We start from the raw sequence: 15771 nt of genomic DNA, 5'->3' as shown, positions 1-15771 counted from the left end.
AGGGCACCTGGAGACAGGACCCCTGTGGTGACTTCCTCCCCGCCCAGCCTTGCTCCTGGTGCAGCAGCACCGACAGCTCTGACACATCCCCTGGGAATGCTCTGCTCCTACCGTGGCATCCATATCAGCTGATTCACCAGGAGCTGCCCACCCCCTCTCTGCCTGCCCCCTGCCAATGCCAGTTCCCATGGTGACGCTAAACTGGGCTGTGGGTCCCGGTGGCTTTGAGCTAGGTCTGCCTGTGCAAGTGGGCGCCAGGACACATCTAGGTCCCAGGGTCTGTGACGTGGCTCAGCAGTTACCTGTGGCTCTTCTACAGACAGCCTGGCCACTGAGCCTGGCCACATGGAACAGGGGTCCAGCAGTGGGGTTCCTGGGAACTGAGGCAGGAGGGCAAGGTCTCCTGGGCTGTCAGGTAAGCTTACTGTGGAAATGGACACTGACCAGGGGCAGGTGGTGGGGATTGGCAGCTGTGCCTCCGTTCCCCTCCCCTCAGGGGACAGTGGTCCTGAGCGCAGAGCCATGGGCTCACAGCCTGACCTTAGCCTTTCTGCAAACCTGCTGCCCCTGCCGGCATCTGCTACTCACCAGCTTGGGCCCAGGGCTGCAGAGCAGGCCATCTCGTTTCTGAGCAGGGAGGGTGCCCCAGGCAGAGCAAATGGCTCATGCCTGAGCTTGGGGACTGCAGAAGGCCTGGAGTGGGGTACCGTCAGTGGCTTACAGCAGAGCTTGAGTTGGTGAGGGCTGTGCGAGGAGGGGAGGTCATGGCCTCTGGGCCACCCAGCAGTGGGTGGCTTTGCAGGGCCCTTCCTCCAGCTGCTGTGAAGTGGGCATGTCCCAGCTGGGACCCCAACAACCATGTGATAGCCCAGGACCCCAGGCAAGTTGGCTGGGAGTCAGGAGGCCCCGTGCAGCTGCTGGGGTGTGTGGCTAGGTTGGTCAGCACACACAGGCTCAAGGGGACAGTGGAAGCCCATGCTGCTCGGGGCCAGCATTCCTCACCAGCTGGGCCAGCAGCTGGGCTCCCTCTGACCAGCCTGCATTGCCTGGCGTGCCCTGGGCAAAGAGCTGGCTGCCTGGTGGGGCAGTAAACAAAGTCCCCAGGTGAGAGCTGGGAGTGGGGCACAGGAGTGGCTGCCAGCCGGCTGTGGCAGTGTGAATAGAGTCATCTCCTTCTGTGACTGTTAGTCTTACATCAGGGCCTGGGGGGTGCCTGGTGCCACCCTTGCCTTCCAGGACTGCGGTGTCCCTGGGTCTCTCATCCCGTTTCCCTCTGCCTTCTCCTTACCTTAGAGCCCTCCGACTCACCTGGGGCCCTTCTCTTGCTGTCCCTCACCTCAGGGTGCCTGTGGCTCCCTCAGCTGCTCCAGGAAGCCCCCTCTCTGGGCCACCATGCTGGCCAGGGCTGTGGGTGCAGGCCATTCTGTGCTGACCCCCCCCGGGGATGGCGGGACCCCTCCCAGCCCTGGAACCTTGGGCTCGGCTCCTGTGCTGTGAGGGCCTGCTCCAGCCTGCCCATGGGAGCAGGTACCCACTTCCAGCTGGGCCCTGCCCACTGGGCTTAGGGCACAGGGCGTGGCAGCCCTGGGATCCCTGCATATCTGCAGCCAACGCAGCCGCTCTGTCCTGCCCAGGCTTGCTGGATGCCCAGAGGCACAAGCTGGGTGCTGAACCCTGAGGGAAAAAGGGGGAGGTGGCAGGAAGGGGCAGGCCAGGCAGCTGAGCTCTGGGTGGTGGGTGATTGGGGTCACTGGACTCAGGAAGAGTGTTTCTCGGCCACCATTCGAACGGGAAAGGGTGTGGTTTGCTAAACATGCTGGGGCCCAGCCACACCAGGCTCATGGGTGCCCTGGAGCTTTGACGGCTGGGAGCTGTCAAGTCAGGGCCCAAGAACTGGAAGGGTATTTTGGGCCAGGCTGCCCTCACGGGTGGCAGCAGCCACAGCCACTTCCCCAAGGGCCCAGCTTGGCCACCCTGGGGTCTCCGGCCTGCGCTTGGAAGGTACCTCCCTGCCCCGTCGCTTCGTGCCCAGCCAGGCCAGCTCCGAGCAGAGTCTCCCTGAGGAAACTGAGGCAGGGCTGTCTCACAGCAGTCGTCCGCACAGCAGGGACGCACACGCTGGGCTGCAGCGGTGACTCAGGAGGGCGTTTCCCCTCCGAGTCAGCTGCCTGGGCTGGGGGCATTCAGGGTGGGGCCCCCCGGCTCCCCAAGCTGAGCTGGGGAGGCTGGCCTAGCTCCTGGCCTGTGCGGGACCCGCCCAGCCCCTGCCTGAGGAGGAGGCCAGGAGGGAGGGACAATGGAGGAGGGCTGTGCGGGGGAGGAACCAGGCGGGGCAGTCAGGGAGGCAGCCAGCCCAGGAATCTCTTCTGGGCCAGTTGGGAGAGCGTCTGGGGCCTGGCCTCCTCCGTGAGGCTGCTCCCTGCCCTGGGCAGCCTGTCCCCTTTCAATTTCAGCCCTGCGGCACCTGCCCCCTCACCACTCAGCAGGTCAGTGGGGGCCAGATGGGCTGCCGGCAAGGGGGGATGCAGGGGCAGAGCTGGCCTGGGCATCTCCCTGATGCCCTGTTCTGTCCCCGAACCCACTTCTGGCTAATGTTGGGGGCAGGGCTGTCGGTTCACAACAGCTCCTGCTAGCTGGTGCCAGGGCCAGTCAGGCTGGGCAGCCTGTCGGCAAGGGGCTATCTCAACTCCAAGTGGCCTCAAAACCAAGAGGCCCTGCAGCTCCCAGTTCCTGGACCAGTCTCTGGCCACCACACCCCAGGGTGTGCAAGGTGTACACAGGGCTCAGGAGGAGACCCTGGCCCTGGCCAGTCGGGGGCGGTGCCTCTCGTTTGAAGGGAGCCTTGGCTAGGGGTATGTTGATGCCAGGGCACTGGCATGGCCATTTGGCAGCAGGACAGATTCCCAGGGCCAGCTGCATGTCCTGGGACGGTTCTAGGGTAGTAGTCGCTGACCTTGTCTGGCATAAAGGGACCTGGGTTGTGGAGGTGGCTCAGCAAGGCCTGCTTTGCTTTCCTGGAGCTGCCAAGGTGGACTCTTGGGCCTCAGGTGGGGGCCGCCCCTCTTGGTCACAGTGTCCTGGCATCTAGGGTTGTGGCCTTTCTACCCAGACTCAGTTGACGTCGGGGATGGGTGGGCATGGGAGGTGCACTGCTGGCTGCCGGATCCTGGGCTCACCTGCTGCCCTCTGGCCCCGGGACTAATCCCGCTAAAGCTGGGCAGGGCTTAGTCCTCGCCAGGGGTTTTGAGCAGCTCCTTCCCTTTCCCTGCCCAGGGCACACCTCACACTAGCATTTATTATGCACCGACTATGTGCCAGGCTCTGAGTGCTTGGTGAGTATGGTGCTCTGAAGACCAGAACCAAGGAGTGTCCGGAACCAATGGCAGAGTGTCACCTTGTGAGCTCACTGAGTGAGGACACAGCATGTGAAGTCCAGAGGCAGGAGGGGGCGGGGCCCCAGGTGGAAGCAGAGAGGGATTTTAGATGGATGGCAGCAGGAACTACAGAGATTGTTCTGGGAGAGGGTGATGTGAACACCCGGTGGGCCAGGAGCCCTGGCCCCAGGGCTGCTGAGGCTGGTTCCCCACTCGGCCTCCAGCGCCTGGCTCCGTCTCCACATTCACAATAATCTCCAGAAACATCAGGGGTGGGGGCAGGCCCCTGACTGCCTGGGGTGTTGCTCATAAGGTCAGAGGGTCTCGTGACAGTCAGCCGAGCTTGGCAGTTTCCCTGAAGTCCAGGATGTGGTGAGGCAGAGCTGCAGGGGCGAGTCCTGTGGGCGCCCAGTGAGGGCAGGGCGGCGGTCTCCTCTGGGTGAGCCTGCTCACTCCACTGCCAGAGCCAAATTGGGGGCTGTCCAGGGTGTTGGGCAGGGCGCTCAGCCACACATGCCTCTGTACACACTCTCTCAAGTGGATGGAGAAAGGAGCACCTCTGCAGTGTCCTGTCCCAAGGACCCTGTTGCCCTGGTGACATGCAAACAGGCCCACCACACTAGCCCAGCCTGGAGGCCAGAGCTCACCCTGGGTGGTGGTTTGGATGCAAACTTGAGTTTTGTTTAAGTGAACGCTCCACCTATGTGGCTCTGCTGAAGAGGGCCTGCGGGCCAGGTGTTGTACTGTCATCTGGGGTGGGATGCCCTTCTCTGCAGTCCCCACTTGTGTCCCTCCCTGTCCCCTGGGCCAGTACCTACCCTCTCCCAGCCCACTGCTCAGGCCCACCCTGAGATATTCCAGTCACTGGAATCAGCTTTTCTGGGCCGGGGGCTCCCCTGGGGCTCAGGAGTGTGAGGGGCTGAGCTGGGTCTCCTCCCAGCTGGGGTCACACCTGCAGGAGTGTGAGGCCCTTTAGAGCAGCTGGGGGACTCCCAGGAAGAGGCACAATGGAGGCCACAGACACCAGCACCCAGGAAAGCTGGGCCCAGCCCAGGCGGGTCCCCTCCATAGCCTCCTGTGGAAAGTGGGGCTTTGTGACTGCCAGCCACAGTGTCACTGTCCTAGCCACAGTGCTCTCTGATGGGCTGTTTGCAGAGCTTCTGGTGGGCAGGTGGGTGGGATGCCCGTCCTGTGCTCTGGGGCCTGAGGCCATGCAGCTGGTGGAGGTGGGGACACAGGGTCTTCCTCTCCCAGGCGGGCAGGGCGCTGGGCAGTCCTCCTGCAGCAGGCAGGATCTCCCCCTTCCTGTTTGTGCGTCCCAGGGCCAGGCCCACGGCAGCTCCTGGGCACTTGGGCCCCTGGCTCCTGGCTGCGCCGCCTCCTGGCCTCTGCTGGTGGTGCTTACCAGGGTGGCTAGGAGGAAAGACTGGCCTTCCTGAGGCTGGCAGTGGGCCAGGCCCCCAGGCCAGCTGGGCAGGGCTGGTTGGGCCTCTTCCTTCCCTCCTCCCCCTCCCGGGTTCCCAGCGCAGGGTGTGTCCTGCTCCCAGTTGTCAACACCTTTCCTCACGGCCCACCGCCCACAAGACGCCCCTGAGCAGATTTAGGTGCAGCTTCCCAGGGCCAGGGGTGGGTCCCTGCCTGACCATGAGGGGCCTCACGCGGGGCCCAGGACCCTCTAGCACCCGTGGGTCTGGGCTCCCTGCCTGGAGGTCCTCTTTTCCAAGGAGCTGCCTTGCAGATCCCTGTCCTGTCAGCCACCCACCACCCCGTGCGAGATGGAGCCTCTCATTGGCTCTGTTTGGTCTGACCAGAAGGCAGCCAGGAGACTCAGAGGGAGAGGGGGTGGCTGGGTCTCTGGGTGTCCTGAGGAGCTTCTCAGGCCAGCCCCCTCCCAGCCCAGGGACCCCAGGCCCACCCAAGACTAGGGGAGTTGCGATGGGCCCGGTGGCCCAGGGAGGCCCAGAGCGGCAGTACCTAAAGGTGACCTGGGCAGTCAGTGGCCAGCATGGGGTGTGATGGGCTCCCACCATGGGGAGTCCCAGCTTCTGCCCTGCACTGAGCCTCCCTCAGCCTGAGTTTCCTCACATGTCACACACCAGGCGTCAGCCTAACAGCCTGGGGAAGGAGCATTTGCTCTGGGACAGCAGAACGGGAGCCTAGCTCCTGAGGCTAAGGCTGCCCAGCTGTTGTCCAGCTGCCAGAAAGGGGAGCTGCTCAGAAACCCAGAGCCCCCCACCACACCTGCCCTGTCCTGCAGTCCTGGCCTGTGGCTGTGGCTCAGATGGGTCCTCTGGGGAACTCTGCAGGAATGGGGTGAGGGGCAAAGTGGGGCGCAGGCAGCTGTTTGGGAGGCAGTGACGGGGCATCAAGTATTCCAGTGGGAGCATCAGGGGACCCTGGGGGTGGCAGACTGGTGCCTGCCAGTCAAGGCAAAGGAGATGGCCCTGGGAAGAGGCCCCATCTGGCCCAGGTCAGAGCTGTGCAGGAGAAGACTGCCCCCCCACCTGGTTAGGGAGTGAGGGTCTGCGGGGGGACCCAGGGGGAGTGCCAGGAGTCTTGGGGACTTGAGTGGACCCCCTGGCCCAAGGTCAGACTTGCAGATAGGGAACTAGGGTTGTGGTTCTCCCATGGAGCCCTGGAGGCCAGGGGTCTGGGCCTGGCCACTGGAGCAGTGGGAAGGAGGTGGGGCAGGAAGTAGGGTGGGCCCCAGCAACTCTGGCATGACCCAGAGTATCTGCTCTGCCTTGGCCTCCTCTCCGTCTCTCCCGGGAGAGCCAGTCTCAGAGGCTGTCCCCTGGCCTCCAGGGTCCCTTTGTGGAAAGACATGAAGGCCCGAGAGGAAGCCAGGGGAGCCAGGTGCTGCTGGGATGCACAGGAGCCGCCCAGATGTGGCTCTGCAGACAGGGGCATCCAGGGCCTGGCACTCGGGCGGGGCAAGCAGGCTGCACCCCGGTATCCACGAGGAAATCTGAGCTCAGGGTCGCACAGCACATTGGTCAGAGACCAGCAGCCCAACCCAGCCTCCTGCCCAAAGTGGGCTTCCCCATCTCCTTGGGTCCCAAGGGTAGGGCTCCTCCCTGTGGAACAGGAAGCACGGGGTCCCAGAGGCCGGTGCTGCACCCCACAGGTCAGATTTGCACAGGGGTCTGCTCTCCCTGATCTGCCAAGTCTGGCCCAGGGTCCTTAGGAAACTCGAGGCCCCTGGGCAGGTGGGCTGCAGAGGCACTTGTTCCTCTCATCACAGCAAGGTGCCTCAAGAAGGAGGCGGTCCCTGAACAGGAGCCTGTGTGCAGTCCCACCAGCATGGTTCCTCCTTGCAATAGGCACTAAAATCCAAGGGGGGTTGGGCCTGAAATTCTGTTTGTGGGAAGATTTTATTTATTTATTTTTTCTGTCTCAATAAAGCCTTATTCACAAAACCTGTCCGTGGGCCAGATTAGGCCTGTGTAGTTTACCTGATTTTATTTATGTGTGTGTGTGTGTGGGTGTGTATTTAGTTGTAGATGAACCTTTCTTTTTTTAAAAAAAAAATACTTTTTATTGTAATTGGACACAAGGCCTTTACTTATTTATTTATCTTTATGTGGTGCTGAGGATGAAACCCAGGGCCTCACACAGGCGAGGCAAGTGCTCACCACTGAGCCCCAGCCCAGCCTGAGAGTCCAGAATGAGCAGGGATGAAGGAGGGAGTCACTGGGCCGGGTGCAAGATGGCAGGTTGGGTTTGGAGGGAGGTGGCTGAAGATGGACAGTCCTAGTCTCTTTTTTGAGACAGTTTCTCACTAAGTTGCTGAGGCTGGCCTCGAACTTAAACCCTCCTGTCTCAGCCTCCTGAGGCACCAGGATCCCAGGCATGGCCACTGTGCCTGGACAGTCTCAGGGATTCCCAGTGTCCCGTGCGGGCAGTGGTCCCCCGGAGTGGTGCTGTTTGGAATGTCCGCTGCTTGCGCAGCACTGACTGTTTTTACAGTTGATCTGACTCTTCCCATTCGTTGGCATAAAGTTCAGAATTTCCTCATTTTGATTTTATGTGAAATTTTTAAATTTTTATGAGAAAGAACACAGATTATGCAGCTATCCCAATCACAGGAACCCTTTGGGAAGCTGGCCGCCCAGGACTTCCAACGGCAGCGGGGCACCTCCCTGGTACCTTCTCTTAGTACCTTCTCCTACGCGCCGTGTTTGTGAGCTCCACCGTCCCGCAGGCTGGGAGTGGTCCACTCATCCTCATCCTCGGTGTTTCTCAGTCCACTCTTGACCGACGTCTGAGCCTTTCGGGTTCTTGGGTGCTGTCAATGGGACAGCTTTGGCCACACCTCCTTGGCTCTTGAGTGGCTGGGCCACAGGGAAGGTAGGACATGGTGGCTGTTTGCCAGAGGCTGTACCAGTTTGCCCCCAGGCCTGGGACAGGGCAGGTCATGCTGCGCATCCTCGTCACTATCAGGTGGCCAGGCTTCGCTGGTGGGCTGTGGCTTCAAGTGGCACTGCCCTTGAGAGGAGTGTGCCGGGCACTGTTCTATGTGGCAAGTGACCAGTCCACTCTGGCCAGTGGCCCTTCCAGTGCTGCTGTTCTATTGGGTTGTTTTGTCTTTTCCTGAGCTGTGAGAGCTCGGTTCCTTCTGGAAGGAGGACCACTTTTTCTTGCGCTAGTTGGCCATTTGCTCATCTTTTGTGAAATGCTTGTTCAGATTTACCTCATTTTCAATTACAAGTTTTTGGATTAATATATAAACACACATATACATAGCAATGTGTGTACTAGCTGAGTGGTAGAGACATAATGTGTATTTTAGTGTTTCATTTTAATTACACTATTGACATACTGGCTAACCCAGGGGCGCTTAACCACTGAGCCACATCCCCAGCCCTTTTGTACCTTCTGTTTTGAGACAGTCTCACTAAGTAGCTAAAGGTCTTGTTAAGCTGTGAAGGCTGGCTTCAAACTTGTGATCCTCCTGCCTCAGCCTCCTGACTTGCTGGGGTCACTTATGTGCACCACCACAGCTGCCTATATCTTTTTTTTAAATTTATTTTTTAAATATTTATTTATTTTTTTAGTTGTAGTTAGACATAATACCTTTATTTTATTTATTTATTTATATGTGGTGCTGAGGATCGAATCCAGGGCCTCGCACGTACTAGGTGAGCACTCTACCGCTGAGCCCCAGCCCCAGCCCACTATCTTTTTATTTTTTAAGTGGTTGCTTTATGGATAATGTTACGTATGTTTAACTCGTCACAATTGCCTTCAGTAACATTGGACCACTTCAGTGTGAGAACTGACCACCGTAGTGCTGCCCTGCCCTGTCCTTTGTGCGAAGTTATCACTTGCTTTTCCTCTGCACCTGGTACGTTTGACAACAAGCTTTATTATTTTGCATAGAGTTCATTGCCCTTTTTCTTTAGAGCTTCGTTGAGGTTTGTAAGCAGTGACACTAACCGTCCTAAGTGTGCACTTCAGTCATTTGTGGTGGCCTTGAAGACTTGTACCTACCATCACCATGAGCCCTTTGCTAGAACGTGGCTGCATCCCTGGATCCCCTCCACCCTGCTGATGCTGGGTCTCCCCCAACCCCAGCCCCGGGCGACACTGGGTTAATTCTGGTAGAATGAAGCCCCATCCCACTTCCCTCTGCTGCTGTTTGGTCCTCGTGGATCGCATGGCCTTGGTACAACCCCGTGACGTGGGCGAGGAGCACCGCTCTATCTACGGGGTTCACGGACTACAGCCTGTACCCCGATGAGCCAGCTGCTTCTGTAAGTCAAGTCTGGATGAAGTGCAGTCACACTGTGCCCACTCAGCGTCCAGGCAGCCGCAGCTGCTGACCTGGAGGTGCCGGCCATCCGGGCTCGCACGAGAAAAGCGCAACTGCGCACTTCACACGGTCCTGTCAAATAAGTTAGTGAGAAGTGCTGCCAGATGTGCACGGGTCACTTCTGTCAGTGAGGGGGCCCGGGACAGCTGTGCTGTGAGATCAGGTCACCTCAGGACGGTGGCCTCCTGCTTGAGGACACACTATGATGCCCACACATGTCGAGGCTGGCTCTCGACCGGTTCCCCCGCGTGACGGACGGCCCTGGTCTTTTCTCTTCTGCGTCTCAGCCGCAGCCTCCTTTCTCTCCGGCCATGCCGCCCCGGAACTCTCTGAGGTCTGTTGGTTCCCCCTGCTTCTCCGCCTCTTCACCTTGTGCAGTTTCTACTAACCACCAAGTGGACAGCTCTTTCTCTGGGCTCCCCAGACCTGCAGCTGAGCCACTCTGGGGCACTTTCACCTTGGGAATGTCTGCACTGAGCGCGGCCACGCCTTCCCTCCATTCTCCAACGCACTTCCCTCCAGCTGTGACAGGCTTTCGGTGGGTGGTCGCCTGCATCAAGGCACCTCCTGTGCTGGTTCAGAGACAGGGTCCGCTGGCCGCCTGCTCCTCGGCTGGGGCTGTGCCCGAGGTCTCTGTGTGTCTTGTCGTTTATCGCTGAGTGCTGGGCCTTGAGGTCAGGTGTCGTCTCAGCTCTGCCTTCTGACTTCACCCCCGCTGGAGCGGGCCACTCACTTCTGTAGCTATTTTCTTGACCAAATCTGCCAAGTCTGAGCACAGTGTGGGAGCTCCCCAGCTCCAGCACACGACTGTCCAGCCTCATGCCACGGCCTCCCCACCCAGTGGCTGTGGCTCTCCCCGGGACTCAGTGTCCACCTCCCTGTGTGCCATCTGGTCCATCCACCAGTGTGTCTCCACCAACAGCCTCTCTTCCCACAGTGTCTGGCCGGCAGCTGCAGCCCGAGGAGCCAGGTGCAGCTACTGAGCAGGACCGCACTGTAAGTGGGACCAGGGAGGGAGGGTGTCCGCCTCGCAGTCTGCCCCCAGGCCTTCTGGCCTTGCAAGAGCCTGAGTGCTGACAGGAACTCGACTCTCTCCTCCTGCCAGGTGACTGAAGGGCCTGTGGACGAGGTCATTCGGCCACGGCCACAGGGGTCCTCCCCTGTCTACGAATGCACAGCAGAAGGCACTGGCTTTGGAGTCCAGGTGAGCCCTGGGCAGAGCTCACAGGCCGAGACGAGGCCTGGGCACAGGGCCCTGCACCGCTCTCCCTCCTGATCACCTGTGTGGGCGGCCCACATGCATGTCTCTGTACAGCACCCTGCCCTGTCTGCTGCCATCAGGCCAAAGCTGTGCCCATCACTGTCCCCTCTGGGTCCCCTGACATGGAGATGCCTGCGGCTACTGAGCTCTTGTGGGTGGGGCCCAGGCCCAGGCTCCCATGTGTGGGGCCATGGTGGGACATGGGACGTGTGCACATGTGCAGCCTTTGGGGAGGACACAGGCCCCCGTGGAGGAGGACAGGAGGGGCCATGGGAGGAGACGTGTCCTCAACAGATGGCGTCCTGCCTTTGGAGATCCTCCTCCGTACTGAACTCCAGTGCCACAGGGCTTGCCGGGGGAGCTGAGGCTGGCCTCAGGTGGAGGAGGCCCTGTGCTGCCTTTTCCCTGGTGGCCCCCAAGGGACGCAGCTCCCTCTGCACCCAGCTGCACCCTGCAGCTCCTGGGTCCCTCTGCACTGGGGTCTGCTGCCTGGAGCCTTCTGTTCTCCCTGACCCAGGGCCAGGTGGGTGGAACCTTCTTTCCTGCCTGTCCCAGGCTGGGTGGCGGGTAACTCCCAACCCCTGTGGCTACAGGAAGACGCCCCGGGCCGGCGAGGCTCCTCAGGGAGGCGGAGGTCCTGGTGGAAGCGGGCCTCGGGGGACTCGCAGGTCTTCTCCAGGATGAGCCACCCAGAGGTTGGTATGCCAGACCCAAGGTGCTGAGGGAGGGTGGCGGGCAGCAAGGAGACTGGCAGCGTCCCTGGGTCCCAGGGAGGGCAGGGCTACGGGAGGCCCCAGTGACAAGGGCCCTGGGTGTGTGGTCCTCATTACGCCCCCATCCAGAGGGGTGGTGCCAGGTCGGGCACCTGCACGGGTTGCAACCAGAAGCTTCAGAGCTCTGTGGGTACCCTGAGGGGTGCGGGGGCCTCTGCTGGACACAGAGGCCACCATCATGTCCAACATGGGTGGCCTGCATCCCTTCCCTGTGTTGGCCTCAGGTCTGTGGCCCTGCTTGATTTGAGCACTGGGTGTTCTGCATGTGCCCAGTGCGTCATTTGTGAGGGAAGGAGGTTTGACCACAGTGCCTGCAGGGGCCATCCTCTCTGCTGGGCATGGACAGCCAGTCCTGGCAGGCTGGGTAAGGCTGTGGGAGGCAGCTCCTACCTGAGGCTCTCTGTAGCCGGCAGCCTCCAGTGCTGGGACAGTGCAGCCTGTGTCCATCTGAAAGGTGCCCCCACCTCTGCCTGTGGTGCCCACGGTGACAGGTGGATGGTGTGGTCCCCTTCTTGGGAGACGCCAGCCCCTAGCACTGATGGCACAGCTCACCGTGGCTCTGATGTGCTTCTACTCCAGGCTGTGCGGGAAGTGACAGAGGTGACACTGGAGACTGAGGTGGAGGCAGGAGCCAGTGGTTACAGTGTCACAGGTGGGGGACACCAGGGGATCTTTGTCAAGCAAGTGCTGAAGGACTCCTCGGCTGCCAAGCTATTCAGTTTGAGAGAAGGTACAATGGCCGATCCATCCCTTTCCCCATCATCTGGGCAAAGATGGCCGGGACATGGAAGGGACCCGGAGGGGGCAGGGCCACACCTAGATTCAGGACCACCCCGTCATGTCTCTACTCGTCTGCCCCAGGCTGGGCCACCCACAGTTCCTCTTGGCCGTGCAATGGAGAGAACCTCCATTTCTCCCTGTTGCCCCAGGGCTGGGGGTCCCAGTACCCCCGACTTGGTGAGAGTGGGAACTAAGGCAGAGCTGTTCCTTTGTCCTCTAGGGGATCAGCTGCTCAGTGCCACCATCTTCTTTGACGACATTAAATACGAAGATGCTCTCAAGATACTTCAGTACTCGGAGCCTTACAAGATCCAGTTCAGAATCAAACGGAAACTGCCTGCCCCAGAGGGGGAGGAACTGGCCGTCTCTGGCCCTTGGCAAGACTCCCAGGGCAAGGAGCAGGTAAGGCCCCTTCAGCAGGTAAGGAGAGGCTGCAGAGGCTGCCCCTGCGTCCTCATGCACAGGGCACCAGGCTCTGCGCCAGCTCCAGTGAGTTCCCTCCCCCTGTGTTTCAGGACAAGGATGTGACTGACGAGTGTACAGAGACCCCTACGAAGACACTGGAGGCAGATGGTGACCGGGAGAGGCTCATCTCCAAGCCCAGGGAGAGCCGTGGCAGGCGCCCCCACGAAAGGCTCTCCTGGCCCAAATTTCAAGCCCTAAAGAGCAAGCGGGGGCCTGGACCTCGGCGTTCACACAGTTCCTCCGAGGCACACAAGCCTGGAGATGCACGAGACGTGTCCCCGACAAGCACAGACACAGAGGCCCAGCTGCAGGAGGAGCTCCGGGCACAGAAGGCAGGGCCAGGCTGCCAGAGGAGGAGGAAGTTCCTGAACTTTAGATTCAAGATGGGTTCAGGACAGGAGCCCTCTGCTGCAGGGCAACTGGGCAGAGAGGCCCACGGCAGGCCACATCCTGCTGGGGTGCTGGGGGAAATGGGCCCCTGGGAGGATGGGCCAGGGGCCACAGGGGCTCCTGCGGGAGGCAGGCCCGAGGAGAGAGCACAGTGGCAAGAGGCTGGGCCGCCTGTGCAGCAGGGAATGGAGCCAGGCCTTCCAGCACACGCCCTTGGTGACAGAGCTCCTGCAGAAGGGGTAGGGATGGCTGCCAGGGGCCAAAGGGAGACACAACCCGTGAGCACCCAGCACAAAGCAGGGGAGCACAGCAAGCCCAGGAGCGGCACTGGCGCAGGCCGCGGGATGAGCTGGGAGCAGGAATGGGAAGAGATTCAGAGTCTGGAAACAGGGATAGCAAGACTGTCCCTGCTGGACACCCAGGACCCAGGCAGCTCACAGACACACGGACCGGAAACACAGGTCCAAGTACGTGACTTAAGGACACCCAAATTTGGAATTTCCAAAGAAAAAGTAACAGAGGCAGGAAAAGGTGGCAAAGGACTTGAAAAGAAGAAGGGAGAGCAGACATCACCAGGAGAGGACGACGGGGGCAGGACGGAGGCCACCGCACAAGAGGACACACCAGTGGGCACAGGGCCCCAGGCAGATGCTGCAAGGAGGAAAGAACAAAAACAGAAGACACCAAAGACACCGCAGGACAAGGGGGAGACACAGAAAGATGAGGACCCAGAGAGGAGGGAGACCAAGGCGAAGATGCCCAGGGCGCCAAGGAGCTCCATGGGACGGTCACCAAGTCGGGAAGGGAAAGCAAGCTCACCTAGAGCAGGAGGGGAGGGGAAACAGGAGACGGCCCGCGAAGACAGGAGGGCGACGAGGGGACCTCACGCGGTGGGCACAGAAGACGCCCTGCCAGGGGAAGAGCAGGAGCAGAGACAAGTGGGAGCCACACAAAAGAGAGACGCGGCGACCACAGAGAACATCAAGAAGGGACACAGGGACCAGGACGCAGGAGAGGGCCAGCTCAGAAGGCCCACGTTCAAGATGCCCTCCTTCAGCGGGTCCGCCGTCGGCAGGGCCTGGGACGCGTCTGTGGAGGTGAGGGCACCCAAGGTGGAGGCTGATGTGGCCTTGCCTTCCACACAGGGTGACCTCAAGAGCTCTGACCTCAGCATCCAGCTGCCTGCCACCAACTTGGACACCAGGGATGGCCAGGTGGACGTGACCCTCCCCGAGGCCACCTTGCCTGAGGGAGACCTTCTGGCAGACACTGACTCTGGAGCTGGCCTGAAGGGGTACCTACCCAAGATGCAGATGCCCAGCATCAAAATGCCCAAGGTGGACCTTAAGGGCCCCCAGGTGGACATAAAGGGTCCCAAGCTGGATGTGAAAGGGCCCAAGGGTGAGGTGAGTGCCCCCAGCCTGGACATGGAGCTGCCCTCTGGACAGGTGGACATGCAGGCCCCCACCACCAAGCTGGAGGAGGACCTGGCTCTGGTAGACAAGGAAGTAGCCACCAGAGACAGCAAGTTCAAAAGGCCCAAGTTCAAGATGCCCTCTTTTGGCATCTCTGCCCCCAGCAAGACCTTGGACACATCCATGGAGGTGAAGGCACCCAAGATGGAAGCCCATGTGACCTTGCCCTCCACCCAGGGTGATCTCAAAGACCCTGACCTCCACATGCAGCTGCCTGAAGCCAATGTGGACATCAGGGCTGGCCACATGGACATGACCCTCCCCGAGGCCACCCTGCCCAAGAAAGTGCTACTGGCAGCCCCTGATGCTGAAGCTGGCCTTAAGGGGCACAAGCCCAAGGTGCAGATGCCCAGCATCAAGATGCCCAAGGTGGACCTCAAGGGCCCTCAGGTAGATGTCAAGGGCCCCAAGCTGAACGTGAAAGGCAAGAAGTGCGAGGTGAATGCCCCTGACCTGGACGTGGAGTTGCCATCAGTGCAGGTGGACACACAGGTTCCTGGTGAGAAGCTGGAGGGGGACCTGGCCCTGGCAGACAAGGAAGTGGCCACCAAAGAGGACAAGTTCAAAATGCCCAAGTTCAAGATACCCTCCTTCGGTATGTCGGCCCCCGTCAAGACATTGGACACACCCATGGAGGTGAAGGCACCCAAGGTGGAAGTCGATGTGGCGCTGCCCTCCATCCAGGGTGACCTCAAAACCTCTGACATTAGCATCCAGCTGCCAACTGCTGACCTGGACCCCAAGGCTCGCCAGGTGGAAGTGACCCACCCCAAGGCCACCGTGCCTGAGGGAGAATTTCAGGTGGCCCCTGCTGCTGGAGCCAGCCTGAAGGGGCACACGCCCAAGATGCAGATGCCCAGCATCAAGATGCCCAAGGTGGACCTCAAGGGCCCCCAGGTGGACATAAAGGGCCCCAAGCTGGAGGTGAAAGGCCCCAAGGTTGAGGTGAGTGCCCCCGACCTGGACATGGAGCTGCCCTCTGGGCAGGTGGACATGCAGGCCCCCAGTGCCAAGCTGGAGGGGGATCTGACCCTGGAAGACAAGGAAGTGGACATCAAAGACAGCAAGTTCAAAATGCCCAAGTTCAAGATGCCTTCCTTCGGTATGTCGGCCCCTGGGAAGACCTTGGATGCATCCATGGAGGTGAAGTTGCCCAAGGAAGAGGCCAATGTGGCACTGCCCTCCATCCAGAGTGACCTCAAAACCTCTGAACTCAGCATCCAGATGCCCACTGCTGACCTACAGGCTGGGACTGGACAGGTGGACTTGACCCTACCCAAGGCCACCCTGCCAAAGGGAGAACTGCCGGCGGCCCCTCCAGCTGGAGCCAGCCTGAAGGGGCACTTGCCCAAGGTGCAGATGCCCAGCATCAAGATGCCCAAGGTGGACCTCAAGGGCCCCCAGGTGGACATAAAGGGCCCCAAGCTGGAGGTGAAAG

General features: G+C 60.4%; 1 protein-coding gene across 14 annotated transcripts in view; it reads left to right on the top strand.

Moving 5' to 3' along the window:
• Window positions 1-1981: 1981 nt before the first annotated feature.
• The window catches only part of Ahnak2 (AHNAK nucleoprotein 2), a 33638-nt gene continuing 19848 nt past the window's right edge, over window positions 1982-15771 (top strand). For 5 of the 14 annotated variants that reach the window (XM_048799467.1, XM_048799471.1, XM_048799464.1 and 2 more), the window contains exons 1-7: window positions 2328-2486; window positions 10127-10185; window positions 10295-10393; window positions 11006-11145; window positions 11803-11953; window positions 12224-12405; window positions 12519-15686. In XM_048799467.1, coding sequence (XP_048655424.1) covers window positions 10360-10393; window positions 11006-11145; window positions 11803-11953; window positions 12224-12405; window positions 12519-15686 — 3675 coding nt within the window. In that variant the 5' untranslated portion in view covers window positions 2328-2486; window positions 10127-10185; window positions 10295-10359. Of the gene's footprint in view, window positions 2002-2325; window positions 2487-10126; window positions 10186-10294; window positions 10394-11005; window positions 11146-11802; window positions 11954-12223; window positions 12406-12518; window positions 15738-15771 lie in introns of those variants that run through there. The other 9 variants (XM_048799477.1, XM_048799475.1, XM_048799473.1 and 6 more) reach the window with 6 other exon arrangements.

The sequence above is a fragment of the Marmota marmota genome, unplaced genomic scaffold, assembly GCF_001458135.2.
Source record: "Marmota marmota marmota unplaced genomic scaffold, marMar, whole genome shotgun sequence".
Taxonomy (NCBI): domain Eukaryota; kingdom Metazoa; phylum Chordata; class Mammalia; order Rodentia; family Sciuridae; genus Marmota; species Marmota marmota.
The sequence above is the reverse complement of the archived record's forward strand: the minus strand, read 5'-3'. Positions and strand labels throughout refer to the sequence as shown.